Here is an 18,794-nt window from a genome sequence, read left to right on the forward strand (position 1 = left end):
GCGATGTTTTCTGGAAATATATGTTCACATTATTTCATATATTAAATATTAAAGTTGTAGGAAAAAAAATGAAAATTAACTCCGAAGCGAAATAGTAACTCCGTGAAGAAATTACAAAGGGAAATAAATGACGGCCGTTATTATAGTTAGACGGAGGAAATGTAATAATAACGGAAAGCATGACCAGCTAGTTTAATCTTTTTTCTGAGGTTGTTGTCGTGTAAGAGATAGGAACTGTAATTAAAAACACGCACAAATGACACATATGTATGTCAATCAAAAAATTACAAAATTATGTGATAATTAAAAAAAAAAAAAAAAAAAAGAGAGAGTTGATTTTGTTATTTTATAGGGTTTACATATATAAATGGAACAAAATTCTCTTGTCTTCTTCATCCTCCTCCTCCTCCTCCTTTCTCTCTGCAAACCCTAATTTTCTTTTTTTCTCCCTAAACTCTCTCATCTTCCTCTGCCTCTCTTTACCTTTTCATTTACAAAGAAACTGAGACTATGATAAAGATAACTTAAAACTGCCGGCAATTCAAAAACTGACAAGAAAACGCACGAGGTAAGAAAAAAAAATCGAATTTGCTTGTTTTGTTCTCTCTGTTTACTCTGTTTTTCTAATTTATGATTCATGGTTTTGTTCTTTTTCAATGCTAACGTAATTCGTTATTCATCGATCACACCCTTATGATCAAGTAATCATCAGCTCATTCATGTCAAGAATTTTCTGCTTAAATTTTGTTGTTATAATTATATGATTTTGAAATTGAGTTTTGAGTATTCATATTTGATAAAGATCGAACTATTTGATTAAAGTATACATCTTTAAGGAAACTACAGAATGTATTTGTAATCCGAAATTAGCAAATGTATACATCAGGCAATCCTAATAAATTAGCAAGTGTCTTAAAGTATACATCTTTAAGGTTTTGTCTTAATCTTTGTAATCTCTCAATCAGGCAATCAGCAAATGTATTAACTCTCTAATTTGTCTCTTCATCAGATCTGATCTCATTCATAATTCGAATTCTGATCCGAAATTAAGACACTTTCATTCTGGTAATTTTCTCAGATTTGGGTTTTAATAAATGGAGAGGAATCCGTGTGACATGATGAATCAGCTCGATTCAGATTCGCATCTCCCTCCTCGTAAGAGATTACTAGCTGGATTCAAGAAACTAAACCCCAACAACAACGTCAATGGATCTTCTCCTTCTGATTTCGCTTCTTCTTCCTCAACTTCAAACTCTAACGGATCTTCCTCTGCTCCAACCCATGTCCAGACCCATCTCGACAATTTGTTAGCTTCCCGTTTCAACAATGATCAGTCACCGGAAGAGCTCGTTGCCTCGACGAGATCCGCAGCTGCTTTAGCGGTTAAAGCTGCAAAGGCTGCCAGGGCGATTGCGAACGAAAAGGCTTTGGTTTCCGCCAGGGCGATCGCTGCGGCTAAGAGGGCATTGGAATTTGTTGATTCTTTCCCTAAAGAAGCTATCCCTGATTCCAAGGAGAGGTCTCCTAAGAAGAACAAGCAGAAGAAACATGTCCCCGTCGAGCTTTTGTATTCCAAGGGACAACAGCTAAGAAGAGACGAGGGAGATGATTTAGCGCGTAGGTTGCATCGAGCTATAGACAATACGTATCCTAGAGTCTTGAGAACTTACTCGGAATTCGAGGAGAATGGTCAGAGATACAAGAAGCATAAGAAGAACAAGAACGTAGTTGAAGCTGGTGGTGGGAGTAGTAGTATTATAGTAACAGGTTCTATGAAGGACATTGCGGGAGTCGTGGATTCAGACAGCTCGTATGAAGGGTTAGAGATAGCTAGATCAAACAGGGATGAAGAAGCGGATTCGAAGAAAGCAGGGGAGGAAAGCAGCTCATTGGGTAAAAGAAGAGGAAGAGTGAAGCTAAAGAAGCTTCCTTTGAGCATTTGTAATTCTAGAAACCAAGAAAACGGAACTACCTCCGCGTCTACGTTACCGGTGGCTCAGCCGCAGGAGGACGGCGTGATCCCGGCTTGGAAATGCCAGGACCTCAAGGCGGCTCCAGAATGTGTGAAGCAGAACAAAGCCGTACGGTCATCATAGTGATCGCCCTACAGAAGAAAATGACTCGTTTTTTTTCTTCAAAATTTGGTCAAGCATTGCCATTTTCAGTATAAGATTCACATTGTTGTTTCCTTTTTTGGATGTGTTTTGAGTTTTATGTTATATATTGTTAAATATATACATATTAATACACTTTATTTGCCATTACAGTTGTGTAGAAGAAGAAGGTTTGATATTTTCGGATTCATAGATGAGCATGAAATGTAATAAAGTTATGTACTTTTTTTTTGTTGAGTTATAGTATTTGTTATTTTATTTTATTTTTGCTAAGAAACGATTAATTGATAAGTGACCAAATTATAAAGAAAGTTTGCACCTAATTGTGAAGTGCTTTTAGTGTAGTGGGTTGGGTAAAGGTAAGTTTTTAATGCACAAGATACCATTATACTAGGGATTGTAATTTACAAAAAAAGAAATGTATTTTGTGGATTCAACGATTGGATACAGGGTGTCACGTGTAGATAGATCTCCACGTGGTGATATGGAACGTGTGACACAGAAGAAGGAGAAATAGTAATATACGTAAATCTTTGAAGACAAATGTGCTAAGTCATGCACGTCACATGTGGTCTGAAAGTTAAAACCATCTGGCAATGTCGCTTTTTAGATTTACTAACAACTAGAGTAGTTTTTTTTTTTTTCAGATTATATGACACTGAAAATTGCAGTTTCGTCATTTAGGGTATTTTGGTTTCTATCTTTCTATATAACGTAAATTTATTACTTCGAAAATACATTGACAACGACATGTCTAAAACGGGAACTTGATTTTGTATTTGACCAGGTTTACTAAAAAGTAAAAAACTCATATGATAGTCGTCAATAAAGTATAAAGTAACTGCACTCCATTACGCTGCGAAAAACAACCGACACAGACACTAACGGAGTACTATTTGAGAATATGACAAGAAAAAAACATTAATGGATTTAACCGACAACAACAAATGAACAAGTTATTAGAATTAGGAATTTATTATAAGACAACATGTAAAACTATCAGATTTTTTTTTTTTTTTTTTGGTCGAATACCTCTATTTGTCATTTTCTGTTTAAAATTAGATTTAGAAATATATTACCAAGATAATTTTTATAAAACTTAGCAAATACAAGTCAAATACATGGTTTTTTTCAACCGATACAACCCCAAAACCAACTCAGAGGCACGAAACCAATAGACATCTGACAATAATATCAAAACAAACCGAAAGAAGAAGACTCAATATTGAAGCCCAAAGAAGAGGTAAGTAACAACTTTGTTAGTCAATTCATCGCTACATAGACAATTCTCTATAAGTAACAAATGAAATCGATGGTTAATCAATCAATAATCATATGTCCCCCGAAACAGCAACGAACAATTACCAAAAAAATCCATTAATAAAAGAAGAAAGTTATTCAAAAAGGAATGAAGAACGATAGAAAAAGTTTTGAGTTTCTTTTTCACCCTTTGATCTGCAAGTTGTTCATTTGTGCATCTACATTATCTGCATCGTTCTCTGTCTTTACATTCATCCACGGATGTTCCAAGCACTGCTGCGCAGTTGGTCGTTTCTCTGGCGCAAACTCCAGAATCGAAGTCACAAACTCGGCAAACTCCTTTGCTTCTGTTTCTGGAAGCTTGTATTTATCAATCAGTAAGCGATCAAGTGACCAATATTTCAACCGCCGGATCCTTTTCAAATCCCCGTGTCTGTCAAAATAGTCTTTCGATCTCGCTCCCCCAATCGCAATCTGCTCAACCAAAAGCATATCATAAGAAGGAGACCACAAACCGAGAAAACAGAGCGGAAAAGCAACAAATCAAATACCTTTCGAGGCATCTTTCCTAGGAGTTCCATCATAAGAGCAAGGTGATCCTAAATTCAAAAACCATATAACAAAATCAGGACAAAAAAATTTGAAGAAGCAAACTCTTGAGGTTATAGATTTAGTATCTGACCTCGTCTTCTCCATAACCATCTCCTTCTTTTGGAGCAAATAGCATATCTCCTGTGACAAGCTCGAAAGCCGTACAACCAAAAGACCACATATCAACAGAGAAAGAGTAACCTGACTTTAGTATAACTTCAGGAGCTCGGTACTGTCTCGTTTGTATCTCTTCCGCAAACTGTTTATCAGCCCAACAAGCGTTACCAAAGTCAACCACTTTGCATCTCATATCAATCCCATCAAGACTTCTTTCCGTCTTGGATGATGTTTCTTCACCCACCATTGAAACTCTTCTTTCTGATATTTTAGCAACCGCTCTTTTTGCTCTCCTCTTTAGCTTCTTCTCAATCAGATTCATCGTGGATCCGCCACCGTTTGCGTTTCCCTCTGGCTTTTCTAGTATTGGGGTTAGTCCAGATCTAACAGGATCTTTGGCAGGGTCGATGGTGGAACAAAGAAGAATGTTTTCAGGTTTTAAGTCGGAGTGAATCATACCGAGCTCGCAGTGCAAATAATCTAAACCAGTCAATATACATCTGCAAATCTCCCGGACTTTGTTCATTTTCAAACCTTTGTAACGGTTGTATCTGATTAAACGGAGCAAGCTATCGCCAAGAAACTCAAGCACCATGCATAAATGCTGTCCGTTTGGACCAATATGCTTAAAATGGTCGATAAGACGAACAACACATTTGGAATTGTCGACATCTCCATCAGCAGCAGCTGAAAGAAACTCGATTTCGTGAAGTGCAGCTTGAGCAAATTGTTGTGCGCTCTTCTGAATCTTCAAAGCAACATAGTTCTACAAAAACAGACATAAACACATACCAAAGCAAAACATTCTTAGGATATACATACTTCAATATCACCGTTATCTTCTTCCTATGATTAAAGATACTTAAACCATTTAATACGCAACCCTTTTGAGCAAACAAATCTGGTAAAATGTTTAGCTAGAGAGTAGTATAGCGCCAAATCTAGAGTTATGATCCACAATTTCAAAAATCAGAATCATCTTGCACCAAAATCTATTGGACTTATAAAACTAACAGATGCGTATTGTATATAAAGGATGAGTCTTTAGCTTTAAACAGTGTCATTTGAATGTGATTCGATCTCGATTTGTCTCAGATGAGAAAAAAACAAGAGATCAGAGCCCAGAAATGAAACGAATGAATAGAGAGGCTTGATGTTCACAATTATTTAGGAATCAGAATAAGGCATTAACGACCAAAGCAACTGAAATCGAAGAGAGAGAGAGAGAGAGAGAGAGAGAGATGCGTACAGAGGTGAGAGTATCGTAGGCAAGCCAAACGGTGGAGAATTGACCCCAACCAAGCTTTCTCTGAGCGATGTAACGACCACCGGAGAAAGGATCGCCGATCCTGACGGCGTGATAACCACCTTTACGGTAAGCATCGTAACCTTCTTCTTCACCTTCTGATCCGGAAGAAGATGAACACGACATATCTCTAATCTAATCTACAAAGACGTAATACGTGTCTGAATTCCCTCAACGAGTCGCCGGGTCGATTTCGATCGTAAAAAAAAATTGGATCTTTGCAAAGGACCCCCAAACAACACAAGACAAAGGAGCTTCTCCCTTTTCTTAGAACAGAGAGAGAAAGACAAAAGAGAGAGGAATGGGCACTCAGATTTTGCGTGTGGCCCTGAAACGTAAGACCCTCTCCACTTTTCGCTCTTTCCTGTGATTTATTTAATCAAACGAGATTGCTTCAGATTTTTCCCGATTTAAACTTTTCTTTTTGTCTATTTTCTCTCTTTTGCCCTTTTCATAGGAGGAGAGAGTTGTTGAGTCTATTTTCTCCGGTCAGGCGTCTCTCTTTTTTTCTCCCCTCTCAAGAACCAAAGTCAATGTCTTTCCTTGACCACAACATTCGATATGGTATCCAAATTTCAAATACTTCAGCAAAATTTTAGGATCCGATCAACAGAAGCAACTGAGTCGAGCTGGACTTCATCAAGCAGTAATAAGCTTTGGACTCCGATTACAGATAACAAACAATCATACGCCAGTGTGCTAGTCATCCTATGCAACAAAAGTGAAGTTTCTTGTTTCTCTAAACATACAACTACATACAAAGCTGTTACACTAGAAAAGATATTGCAGACGAAGATTCAAGAAACGCAATTCAAAAGTTCTCTGTTTTTTAAATTGAGACTGATCTCTCTTTCTTTAGATCTTACTTGTGTCTTCGCCATTTCAGACCACCCCATTGCTCCTTCAATTCACTAACCTCGATAACACACAATTCTTTCTGACTTTACTGAGTGCATAAGAAACAGAATCTGATCAATGAGGGTAAAGGAACGAACTTTTAGATTACTTTGCCTATACTAACGATTCAACAGCCACAACAACAACAACACAAACTCTGTACTTTCCAAATTATTCAATCGATCAAAGTTGAACAAACTGAATCTCTCTCAGCCAATCCACAAACTCAATCTCTAATTTAGTTTCTCAATACCTGACTGAAAAGCTTTGGAGCTCCATTTTATCAATTGAAACAAACAAACAAAAACAACAAAAAAAAAACACAGAACAATCTCTCTTCCATCGAGAAACCCCTTAAAAATCACTCCAAACCCTGAACGATCTTGATACCCATAGAATTAGCAGTACCAATGATGGATTTGCAAATCGACTCCAACGGCATATACTGACAAAACGGATCCGTCTGCTTCACCTTCGCGATCTCGTACACGTGTCTCACCGAAAGCGTCGTCACCGTCAAATGTCCAGGACGAGTGCTCCCTTTGTCGACTCCAGCTGCTTTCTTGACGTACCACGACACGGAAGGANTCGTCACCGTCAAATGTCCAGGACGAGTGCTCCCTTTGTCCACTCCAGCTGCTTTCTTGACGTACCACGACACAGACGGAGACTTGACGGTGAATTCGAATGAGTTGTCCTTGAACGCCGTTATCGTCACGGCCATCGGGGTGTCTGGTTTGTACTTTTGAGTCCGAGCGTTGAAGTCTTTGCAGAATGCCATCAGGTTAAGCCTGTACTGACCTAGCGCCGGACCTACCGGTGGTGCTGGTCTTGCGCCTCCCGCCGGAACGGTTAGCCTGATTGTCGCCGCCACTGGTCGCCGTAGTAGGATCTCTTTCGCAGCCGCCATTGTTGGGATCGTGAAAAACAGAGAGCTTCCACGGTTCTTCTTCAAGGGTTTTTGTGACAAAGGTGTAGAGATTGGGCCTTTTGCTTTTAATTTGGGCCTTATATAAAAGCCCATTATTTACTTGCGGAATTGTTGTTTTGGACCTGTTGATGAAGATTGGGATTATAATGGGACCGTGACCGAAATAATCAATAGTTACATGACAAACAATTCAAATGAATTAACAAAGAGTGTGAAGTGTCGTTTTCTATAACTCTATTTACAGTAAAATCTCTATTAATTTTATGAAGAGATTTTCTCATTTTCATATTGAAAAATTTCTATTACAAAATAAAATATTTTTGTTATCATTCACATTTTTAAAGAATTTTTTTACTTTATAATTTTGATTATCGTAATAGGATAAATGTCAATTGTTGAAATTATCTAGGTAAAATTGAGAAATGTTAGAAATTTAGAGTTTAAAAAAATTGTTACTACTATCCTTCATGGTAATGATGAAGTCGCATAAGATATTACGGTACCTTTAAAACCAATTACTAAAGAAGCAATTATCACTTTTATGACTCTTCACAATTTATAGACGTGATTTGAAAAAAATTAAAAATAAGCTCCAACAAGAATGCAAATTCAAAAATAGGCAAACAACAATAGAATCATATTTCACTAGATTTTCTTAGATATATATATATATATCAGTTTATATGATTATTAATTTATAATATTGATAGGATTATATTTTTATAAAAGATTTCCAAAAAAAATATTTTATTATTTTATCAAAATGTGTCATTTTTTATACCGGCTTAACTTGAAACCAAAATTTTTTGTTAATTTATAGCAATTATTAATTTAAAGAGTATTAATTTATGGAAGTTCGACTGTATATTGAAACGGCATAGCAACTGAATATATCATTTTTTATGACGTCATGTGTATGTATATTAAAAATTTATGTTTTCANAAAAAAAAAAAAAAAAAAAAAAAAAAAAAAAAGTCAAAACAAGTTTGCGCACCGACATGATATTGCTCTTGCGTTATAATCATGGACACATATAGAACACGTAACTCACAGGCATGACTTTGACTCGTTTTATTGCTCTACAAAATACATATTCAACTCTTTAAACTGATCGTGTGGGCTTTTTAATTACCCTTTATTTTTGTCAACCTTTCGTTGTTACTTCGGCGAAGTCCAAAACTGCTAATTTCTCTATCACTTTTATATTTGATTCACTATATATTAGATATATTGAATTTGAGTATATTGGATATATCGAATAAGTTACAATATTTGATTAGCTGGAATCGATCGCATGGACTATCATACATGTCAAACTTACTTTATTGTAACTGGTGCAAAGTATGCCCGTACGTGGACCTAAAGATAGAGAGACTTCGAACAGAACATATATAATGTTATTATCTATGAAAATGGAATAATATCAATTATTTGTGAATACGTACATATCTACTAACTTTTAATATGCATATGATGATTTGCACACACACTACGTATGGGTATGGCAACTAATTTGTTGTATTTTTCATCTAATGATTTAAAAAATAGTACTAATATTTCTTCCAAACCCAAAAACAATTCATGATAAAAAAAAGAATTACGAATATATATTTTTTTGTTAAAGAATTACGAAAATTATGAAACATACAAATCTATATTTGTGTAAAAAACAAACAACACACACGTATATAAAGTAAAAAACCTCTAAGCTGGTTTATTCCAAAACTATCGATTATGGATGCTCTAAACGTCAGTATATAATTGATCGATGCTTCCAGTCTCCATTATTGTTGTTTGCAGGACTGGTTTGTTTGATTTCCGTTTTTTACATGGCATGATCAATGCGTCCAGACTCAATTATTGTTGGTTTTTTCTTATATTCTTCATTTGTTCCGGTGTACTAATGTCTTCTCTAGTTTTAATTATTGGTGCAATAACTCGGTTTGCTTTTCACCTTTTTGGTTCCATATAAGACGTTAAGACTCACATCACACACACACACACAAAAATATTCCATTCCGATTGTACTTTCGTTTTCAAAGTTGTTATTCTCGCAACGTTTCTATTTTTTTTGGTTTAACTATCTATTCTCGTAAGCTCCATCCATCTCTTTCTCTAGTCCAAGACCCCCGATCACCTTATGAAATTTCAGCTGAAACCGCGTGCGGAAACGAAGTTTATTTGGATCGTTGGTTTGTAATGTATGATATGATGGAAGTTTGGTTTGATTCGACTTTTTAAAACCACTGATACAATAAAATTTCGGTTACTATGACCTCCCAGAGAGAGTCTAGAAAACACCAAAACTTATGCACACGTGGACGGTGTTACCTGCCGTTAATACTATAATGTAATAAATATTATACTGCCTTTTGAGTTTCGAGGACACGTAGATCCATTTCAAAGATTCTGTAAAAATTGATAGTTATCAAGATCCCACCTACATCTAGACAAAATCCAGCATATATATTTACAAGTCTAAATTAGAAAACTGCTTCAAAAATCGGTGTAATTTCAAGATATATATAAATATTGAAATAAAACTAGATAAATATTGCAAGAACTTCTCAGTTCATAGAATCCAACCTTCAGCAATCAGCACCACCTGTCAACAAAACCATATTCTCTCAATCTTTTTTGTATTTTGAATTGAAGGTATCCTTCTCGATGCCCAAAAAGAAAATGAAGGAAAAGAACGAAGAGAATAAAGTAAATAGAAGAGTCTAATCGCAGTAGGTTTAGGTAAGAAAAGTAAATTATACTTAATACCTTTTGATAATGAGTTCGTCAAACAGAACCTAAAAAGAGCGCCCACACCTACCCCATCTTTTTCTTTCTACTTGCGTTTTCTAGTAATATTAATACGGCTATATGATCCTTCTTGTAATTATGATATTTTGTAATACGATTACGATATTTCCAAATCTATTTATCTAAATATATTTTATGGGCTGCCATTATTAAATTGAACCCCGCCCCCGGTTAACTATACGCATGTTGTCAATATCTCTGATGCGGCTTAGAAATAACTAAAAATAACAAATACTGTAGTACCAGTATTTTAGTTTTTTTTTTTTTTTTTGGTGTAGAAAAAAAAATCCTCTATTGTCATCGAATCAATAAACTTCAGTTCTACCAAAAAAAAAAAAAAAATCAATAAACTTCAGTTTGGTCACTCGCAAAATTACGAAATGGAATGATGATATAACTTGGCATAATTATTTTTACATAATTCTGAAATTTTTTATACTGGCATTAACAGAATTCAATTACATATCTTACTAGTTTGACTACACATTTTTATTATTTAAAAATTTTAAATACTGTCAACGTTCAAAGCATGTATTTAAAATTTTTCCCAGTGGACTAAACTTATGTTTTGAAACATCGTAGATTTTCTCTACATAGAGAAAGAAATCCCCAAAAAAAAAACAAAAAACAAATATTTTACTACTTGAAATAAAGATTCAAATAAGTATGTCTTTACGGGATACTTAGGAAAAAATCTCATTATTTAGCTTCGGAAAGTTGTAAAAACTACGTGTTTTCTATTCATACAACCTTTTCAGCCGATATATGCCAAATGAATTAAATAAAATATTTTGATTAATATAGTATAATTTTTATCTGCAAATTGGGACATATCTTATATAAGTAGAGATGTGTATGTGTGTCTCTCTCTATTATATTAACTTGGATCAGATTCTTCTTCTTCTTCTTCTTCTTCTTCTTCTACCTCTCTCTCTCTTTCTTAAACAAGAACAAGAACAAAGTTTCCCTATCTTCTTCACATTTTTCTCTCTTCAGACAAAAACAATTAAAAAATGACTCGCTCCTCTAGATTCCTCGGTACGGCGTCGTCGCCACCACCACCACCGGAAGAAATCCTCGCCGCCGAAACCGACATGGTTGTCATCCTCTCTGCTCTTCTCTGCGCTCTCATATGCGTTGCCGGTTTAGCCGCCGTAGCTCGCTGCGCTTGGCTCCGCCGTCTCACCGGCGTTAATTCCGCCGCCACGGGAGAATCTCCTCCTCCTCCTCCGAACAAAGGTCTCAAGAAGAAAGCACTCCAAGCGCTCCCCAAATCCACTTACACCGCCTCTACTGAAGATTCGCCGTGCTCCTCTTCCGGCGGCGGTGACGGAGACGACTCATCCACCGAGTGTGCTATTTGCATAACGGAATTTGCCGAAGGCGAAGAGATCAGGATCCTACCGCTCTGTAACCACGCTTTCCACGTGGCGTGTATTGACAAGTGGTTGACTTCGAGGTCTTCGTGTCCTTCTTGTCGTCGGATTTTGGTTCCGGTGAAGTGTGATAGGTGTGGTCACCATGCTTCCACGGCGGAGACTCATATCAAAGATCAACCACAACACCAACATCATCCTTCACAGTTCACTTCCTCCGCCATTATTCCTGCTTTTCTTCCTTAGAAAAAGTTCTCTTTCTTTTTTTTTAAAACATCGGCATGATTAAAGTGAAGTAAAGTATTAATTAAATTAATTAGGAAAATTAGTAGTGATCTTTTTCTTTAGTTATGTTTCGATAATCCTGTTATGTAAGACTTTAATCCACTGTTCTTATTAATCTAATCAAGATGAAATTTCGAAGTTCGCAAATTGCCAAATTCGATTAGAGGATTAATATCTTTGTGAAATAAAAGAGCATGATTGATGATTGTATTGATTGGACAACCCTGAGCACTACGAAAAAGGGTCGGTCATGTGAACCCGTGTGTTTCAGAAGCATTACCCAAAAAAATAACCAAAAAACAATTAAATTACAAAAATCTTTGAACTGAAAAAGTTTTTTTCCTTTTTTTTTTGGACTTTAACTTATAAAAATATTTGTTTATTTTGGAAATATCTAGCGATAAATTGGGCGTTTATCTTTTTCCGACAGTGGACACACATTTAAATTAAAAAAAAAAAAAAAAAGTAACAAAGTGCAAGTGTAGTATAATACAGTATAAGTAGTGAAGACAAAAAAATATATATATATAATATAAGTAGCAAATTCTTTTGTTACTGTCACACTGTAAGTCCAACTTATATACTGTGTTGTTACAACAAGTTTTGTTACATGTAAATTAAACAAAATAAATAATATCACTAATCATCATGATATATGTGTGTTGTATGTGTGCGTAATTTAGAAGTCTCCCTTATTTTTCTCAGTCATCGTAAGTCAAAGAAAGCATGTAATGAATGTATGGTCCTCTCATCTCCTTTACCCGTAAGCAAGGATGACTCGGTCCTCATTTTCATCCAAACCATATCCGAATGATATTATTATGCATGATTTATGCGTTGCCTCCATATTACATGTTTTCTTTTCTGAAATATAAATATTGTGATGATGATTTATATATATATATATGGGTTTTATACTTTATAATAGCCTTAGCAAATATGTATTGTCAAAACACATGTCATTAAAATCATATACGAAATTAAATTACTCAACGATTAAGATTTAACAAAGACGACACTATAAAAATGAACTATTATATTATATGTTAGGTCTCTCTTTCATCATAATAGCACTTCAGTTTATTTTCCTACATTTACACATATATGGTATCAGTGTATCACCTATTCATTAGAGGGGCTTTTTTGTTATTTGTAATGCAAGTTGGCGATCGAGGATAAACTTATGAATATAGATGGATTTAATTAACAAAATATCTCCCAAGATATCTAAAAAGTACTCCATGTTAGTTAAACAAACGTAATTTATTTTGCTAGATCCCTTTTTTTTTTTTTGTAGTATGAGACTTACATAGGTCCCTTTTCACCATTATAGTAATTCGTTTATTTTGGTTTAATGTCGTACTATAGTTATAGAGCTTAGCAAACATAGATGGGTTTTTAACAAAATATCTCAAAATATCTGTAATGTACTACTCCATGCTAAACAAACATAAATCTGATTATCTGACGATAATTAATGATGTTAGGTCCCTTTTCACCATGATAGTGTAATTCCATTATTTTTGGCTTAAATTTACTAATAATAGGATTCAAATAGCTATGGACTTTCCAAAAACTGGATACTTGTGTCCACTCTACTAAATTCGAACTGAGACTCTGTTTTACCAAAAAAAAAAAACTAATTTCGAACTGAGATATGTACATTTTTCTGTATCAAAATAATTATTTCCGATTTAGACAATCGAATGTTACTAGCTAGACTACTACTGTTTTTTTTATATATATATATATTTTTTTGTATAATGATGATGATACAAAAATAAAAGAAAAGTGAAAAGGGGGAAAAGGTGGAGAAAGAGGAATATAGAGAGAAGGGGAAAACGATAAACGTACCACCCAACTTATAGACACTAGAAACGCATGACAAGCCCGCCAAGTATCATATCATCCACCTTTCAGTTTCACTTAATGGAGGAATCTTATGCCTTATCTCTTTTCTCTCTACATGTTTATTAGTATATTGCACCCAAGAGGCAATTAAAGTGAAGAAAAGTTTCGGCTTACACTTTTCATCTTTTTTAACTTCGCTTTTTACATTTTTGTCTTCTAAAACTAGCTCTAGGTTTATCCAACTCTTCTCTCCTTTTTTTGTTTGTTTGTATCTTCTTGTTAAAGCCGAACGTATTTAAAATTTTGGATAAGCATTCCCAAACACAATAGACGAGTCCATTAATTTTTGATTTCTAGTTTGATGTACTCGCTTAATTGGTTACCTTGGAGTTTATTACAAGTTTTTGAAATTATTGCACGCTTGGATTCGTGAAATCTTGTTATAAGCAACATCAAATGAGAACACTGAAAAAGTTGATAAGACTAGTTTTCCCATTGATTTTATTTGCTTCAAACTCAAGTAGCCAAGTCCCTCAAGCGCACTTTTTCTTTAAAACACACATTATCATTTAGGTTTTTTTTTTCTTCTGGAATATAATGTGTGTCCTAGTGTAAAAGTGAAATTTTGCTTTCAAGAATATTTTTCTTCTAAGATGATGATCATTTCAGGAATATATAACTCTAATCAACTAATAAATTAAGAAGAATAAAGGAAAGTTAGATAGCGAGGGTGGTCCGAGGTTTTAAACTAGTTTTTTTTTCATGTATATCAAATCTATATATAGATATGTGTATATATATCATCATTTCAGTATGGGGTACTTTGCTCCTAACTATCTTTTTTTTTTTTTTGCCCTTATAGTCAAAAAAGTGATATATTTTGAAGATTCATTTCAATCCTTCATCTCTTTTTAGATGACTTAGTCTTCCCTAAACCCTTTTCCCCTACTTATTTTCAACGTTCACTTTATATATGTCCCTTTTAATTTTACTACCACTTTCTACCAGCCTTATCATCGCAAGTTGGGCAAATCCTATACCCAGACCTTTTCACTATGTTACATCCTCTGCTTTCATAAAAGCTACAATCAAGTTTGGAATATGTCAACAAAAAAAAATTAAAAAGAAGTTTGGAGTCTGTTCACAACGAAGTTAGAAGAATGAACTGAGATTGTATGCCAAACCTGCGTGTGGTTCGGAATTGGAACCTTAATTTGAACCGGGTTGTGGGTAATACACGAATTCATTTGGAGGGTTTCAACTTCAAGGAACAAAGGAAACAATGTGTCACGTGTCGTACTCGTGTTAATTAAACTATTGTGCCTCGATACTACAAAGCCCAGATCCAGTCTAATAAAGACTCTGTATGGGCCTAATGTTTTACACATCCGAAGAGATTGATCCACAGAACGACGTAAAAACATGGGTTTTCAAATGATGGAACAAAGCTTTTTGCTTCATTCATTGGTTCACATGTGAAGTCACATGTATACTGATAAGATAACACACAAAAAGAAAGACCATGTCTCGTGACGATTATACATTAGACAAAACAAAAAGCGCAAGTTGCATTATTACAAGTGAGTATTAATTAACCACTTTTAACTCTCTAGACAAAACCACGTTCATGGCCTACTCATGTCATGTCTCTCCTCTAAGCAAGTAAGCATCACAGCTCTATCACATCACATCTCTATCCATACACACAGTCACACAGTCACAGATACTTTTAGGTGCGAGAGTCGTTTAAGTTTCAAACCAAAGAAACAAAACCAGAGACGATACACTGAACATCAAAGTATCAAAGTGGTAAGAATTAAAAGAACACGTCAATCTACGAGGGACATGGTTCGGGCTCTGTTTTGGGATGGGCTCTATGGATTCGGCTATAACCGGGGGAAAGAAAGAGCAGATATGTGGAGACATGAATGAAACAATGATACATGTGAATATTGAAGAAAGAAACAAAGAATGAATAATGAAACATCTACAGTACTCGGAGTTGCAATGCAAATCAATGCTTCTCTCTCTCTCTCTCTCTCTTTGCATTGTCGTGTGAAGATAGCTGGATTTGTCTGCCACTTGAGCTGTCAACAGCATTAACAGAATTACCTGAAAAAAGGGAGGGAAAGACAAAAACAGGTGTTTATGTTATACGTAATAATGCACAGTGTGAATCTTGATTTTTTGAGTTTGGGAATCTAAAGTGCTACCTGATTACGGGTCAGAGACTTTATCAGCTGTTTTAGACGATCTCCATGCTGTTCTGTTTTCTCTTGTTGGACTTGGAGAAGAAGCACATCTGCACCCAGCTCTTCTTCGGCTTAACCATTTGAGATTTCGCGTTTCTCGTCTCCACAAGATCATTCATGTATTGAACAACAGCCTGAAAGTATATGAATCATCCGTGAGTGAATACCATTTAGAAGAATCTAGACCACATTATGAGAAACCTAGAGGAGAGAAGAGATAAAAAATGAGAGAACCTGAGGGCCCTTCTCAGCTATATCACGAGGAGGAACTTGTAATGGATTCTCCTGAGCACGAAAAACACGCAACTTTGTAAGCATTTTAAAGGATTCGGGTAGAACACGGATCTGGTTATTGCTTATATCAAGCTCTTCAAGCATCTCAAGGTTGCCTATTGATCTCGGTAGCGATATCATGTCAGCGAAATTGTTTCCAACATTCAGCTTCACAAGCGTAGTGGCAAAACACAAACTCTCTGGCACTGACTCAAGCTCATTGAAACTCACATCCAGCTCTTTGAGACTAGCTAAAGAAGACATCGTTGTAGGTAACTGCCTAATGTTATTGTAACGGACAGACAAGGTCTCTAGTGTAGTAATCTTCCCAATAGCTTCCGGAAGAGCCTTGAGTTTGTTATAATCTGCACGGAGCTCTTTCAGCGAGGAGCACCCACCGATAGAATGTGGGATCTCTTCAATATCATTGGTCTCAACGTCGAGCTTCTTTAGACTCACAAGAGAACCGATGGATTCAGGGAGAATAGGGAGGTTGTTACAGCTCAAATCAAGCTCCTCGAGTTTCACCAGTCTGCTAAATGCTGAAGGCAGAGATGACAACTGGTTGCTACCAAGATTGAGGTAAACCAAGTTCAACAATTCTCCTATAGACTCAGGAAGCTGACCGATTCTGTTTGAATGCAAATCGAGCTTTGTCAATGAAGTAAGTCCTCCTATGGTGTTTGGCAATACCACAATGTGATTCTCAGACATATCAAGTGAAATGAGACTCGATAACTTGCCAATAGAGTCCGGAAGCCATTCGACTTGATCCGTTAACTTGTTCTGTAGATTAATGTCTTGAGTAGCTTTCTTAGCTGATACCTCAATCAAACTAGCAAGTTTTATCAAACTCAGCTTCTCTCCATCGTTGCCTACACATAACAAATGATTCATTCACACACCACAGTTTACTAACATAATCTATATTTGCAATTCCTGTTGCTCTATCTAAAGGTTAAAACTTTAAACAAATTCCAATTCCAACACTTTCTATATCAGAAGAATCCTAAGTTGGAGAACCAAGAGAAGAGAAGGGTTAGTCCGACTCACCGGCGAATTTTCCGGCGGTAAGTGTTGAATCCAGAAACTGAGGTTTTCGAGGAGCTGCAAAACCATCGCCGTAGAGAGAAGGTTTAGTGTTGGTCATGAAGCTGTCGTCTCTAGAAACCATATCCTTGGGGCGAACAGGGGCTTTCTCAGAAAAATACAAACTTGACGGAGTCGTAGCCGTCTTGGGAGCCGGAGGAGGACGAGACGGAACAGAGCCGTTAGAGGAAGAAGGAGAAGCAATGCAATTAGAAGCTCTCTGAATGAAATCATCGAACATAGCGTGAGTAGCTTCCAGATCGAGAAGCTTCAAAGCTTCTCTCTTTTGCTCTCTGCTACGAAACTGAACAAAACCTCTCTTCATATCTTGCAACACCATGAAAAGCTCACCGGAAACTTCAGAGCTTTTCCTCTGTCTAGCAATGGCTTCGAAACAAGATTGGTCTTCTTTATCAACGTTGTCAATTATACCCTTGGCAGCTTCAACTTCGTCGATTCCAGGTCTTGGTGGTAGAGATCTGTGAATTCTCATGATTTCTTCAACCACTTGCTCCGTAGAATCCAAACGCTTATCCAATTGCATCAAATCCATTACTAAACCAAATTGGAAGAAACGAAACAAAAAAAAGAAACCTTTTTTTTTTTTTTTTTTTTTGGCTCTCAAAGTGTCGATTTTTTTTTTTGTTTGAAGAAGAAGGAAAGATTGAGAAAAGAGTATTAAGTAGAAACCCAGAGGTAGTTTGTTCTTCTTGTTTCTTCTTATACAATAAATACAGCTGTTTCCATCACTCTCTGTCTCTGTGTTTAAAAAAGAACAAAAAAATTCTGCTTCTGCTTCTGCTTCTGCTTCTGCTGCTTCTTCTTGTGCTGCTTCCTTCAGTTCTTCAAGAAATAATTGATTACCTTTTTATTAATTAATATACTAGTTAGTATTATATTGTCATTTGTCACTAAATTAAAACTATAATAATGAAATTAATTTTCCTTGTTTAAGATGTTAAGACAGAAATGTTTTGGTTAATTAACATTATCAGTAGAGGATAGTTTACAAATATAAATAAGACGGAAATAACGTGAACCGTGGGATGGTGACCTATTGCTTATCTGTGGATTTTGTATATCACGTTATTCCCATTTTCTCCTTTGTACTATATATATACACTCTCTTTTTATCGTATGTATTTTGACCGTATTTTATTGAAATTGTCAAAACTCATTTCGAAAAGACAAAAAAAAAAATAAAGAAAAAAACGTAATACTCTACTATTTATTTATGCAGCAATAGATTCTGCGGAGATCAATGCCTATTTCCAGTTTTTTACTGTCCTTTAAAAATAAAATATGATTCGTTTTCGTTACCGTTAGGTTTTTAGTACAGTAGTAGTATTATTATTTTGATATCGAGGGGATACTAATGATGAAAATAAGCAATTAACTTGGAAGTTGGAATGTTATAGGGATCATCAAAGATAAATTAACAGTCCCATAAAATAACCCCTATGTGTATGTATAATAAAGTTGATCAAATCAAATACTAGTATAGTCTTATTTTCGTGAAATATCTAATGAGATATTATTCCAAAATAATTACATAGGTTAAAAAGAAAACAATAAATAATGTTGTTGACAAGATAAAAAAGCAACACATTTTTGCCCAAAGAAAAAAAAAAGAGGATAGG

General features: G+C 35.5%; 5 protein-coding genes across 8 annotated transcripts; 2 read left to right on the forward strand and 3 right to left on the reverse strand.

The window, feature by feature from the left end:
* LOC104721227 lies at window positions 376–2,343 on the forward strand. 2 transcript variants are annotated; one of them, XM_010439158.2, is made up of 2 exons: window positions 376–568; window positions 1,079–2,343. In XM_010439158.2, exon 2 carries the CDS (start codon window positions 1,095–1,097, stop codon window positions 2,094–2,096), a length of 1,002 nt encoding a protein of 333 aa, XP_010437460.1. In that variant the 5' UTR covers window positions 376–568; window positions 1,079–1,094; the 3' UTR covers window positions 2,097–2,343. The 2 variants fall into 2 exon arrangements, with proteins under 2 accessions (XP_010437460.1, XP_010437461.1); XM_010439159.1 differs by having other exon boundaries at window positions 384–568; window positions 1,010–2,343.
* On the reverse strand, window positions 3,323–5,807 carry LOC104721228 (probable serine/threonine-protein kinase sky1). Its single transcript, XM_010439160.2, has 4 exons — window positions 5,332–5,807; window positions 4,057–4,848; window positions 3,926–3,973; window positions 3,323–3,848 (listed from the first exon to the last, which is right to left on the reverse strand). The coding sequence occupies exons 1-4, from the start codon at window positions 5,512–5,514 to the stop codon at window positions 3,558–3,560; spliced, it is 1,314 nt and encodes a 437-aa protein (XP_010437462.1). The 5' UTR covers window positions 5,515–5,807; the 3' UTR covers window positions 3,323–3,557.
* LOC104721229 (54S ribosomal protein L19, mitochondrial-like) lies at window positions 6,427–7,242 on the reverse strand. Of its 3 annotated transcripts, none has more exons than XM_010439162.2 (2): window positions 6,954–7,242; window positions 6,427–6,872 (listed from the first exon to the last, which is right to left on the reverse strand). In XM_010439162.2, exons 1-2 carry the CDS (start codon window positions 7,193–7,195, stop codon window positions 6,647–6,649), a joined length of 468 nt encoding a protein of 155 aa, XP_010437464.1. In that variant the 5' UTR covers window positions 7,196–7,242; the 3' UTR covers window positions 6,427–6,646. The 3 variants fall into 3 exon arrangements, with proteins under 3 accessions (XP_010437464.1, XP_010437463.1, XP_010437465.1); XM_010439161.2 differs by having other exon boundaries at window positions 6,427–6,857; window positions 6,939–7,225; XM_010439163.2 differs by having other exon boundaries at window positions 6,427–6,807; window positions 6,889–7,225.
* LOC104721231 (probable E3 ubiquitin-protein ligase ATL45) lies at window positions 10,942–11,828 on the forward strand. The gene has a single exon (XM_010439164.2). The coding sequence runs from the start codon at window positions 11,042–11,044 to the stop codon at window positions 11,648–11,650; it is 609 nt and encodes a 202-aa protein (XP_010437466.1). The 5' UTR covers window positions 10,942–11,041; the 3' UTR covers window positions 11,651–11,828.
* On the reverse strand, window positions 15,286–18,102 carry LOC104721232 (plant intracellular Ras-group-related LRR protein 4-like). The gene is made up of 4 exons (XM_010439165.2): window positions 17,119–18,102; window positions 16,027–16,940; window positions 15,754–15,926; window positions 15,286–15,652 (listed from the first exon to the last, which is right to left on the reverse strand). Exons 1-3 carry the CDS (start codon window positions 17,705–17,707, stop codon window positions 15,786–15,788), a joined length of 1,644 nt encoding a protein of 547 aa, XP_010437467.1. The 5' UTR covers window positions 17,708–18,102; the 3' UTR covers window positions 15,286–15,652; window positions 15,754–15,785.

The sequence above is a fragment of the Camelina sativa genome, chromosome 11 (assembly GCF_000633955.1).
Source record: "Camelina sativa cultivar DH55 chromosome 11, Cs, whole genome shotgun sequence".
NCBI classification, from domain to species: Eukaryota; Viridiplantae; Streptophyta; class Magnoliopsida; order Brassicales; family Brassicaceae; genus Camelina; species Camelina sativa.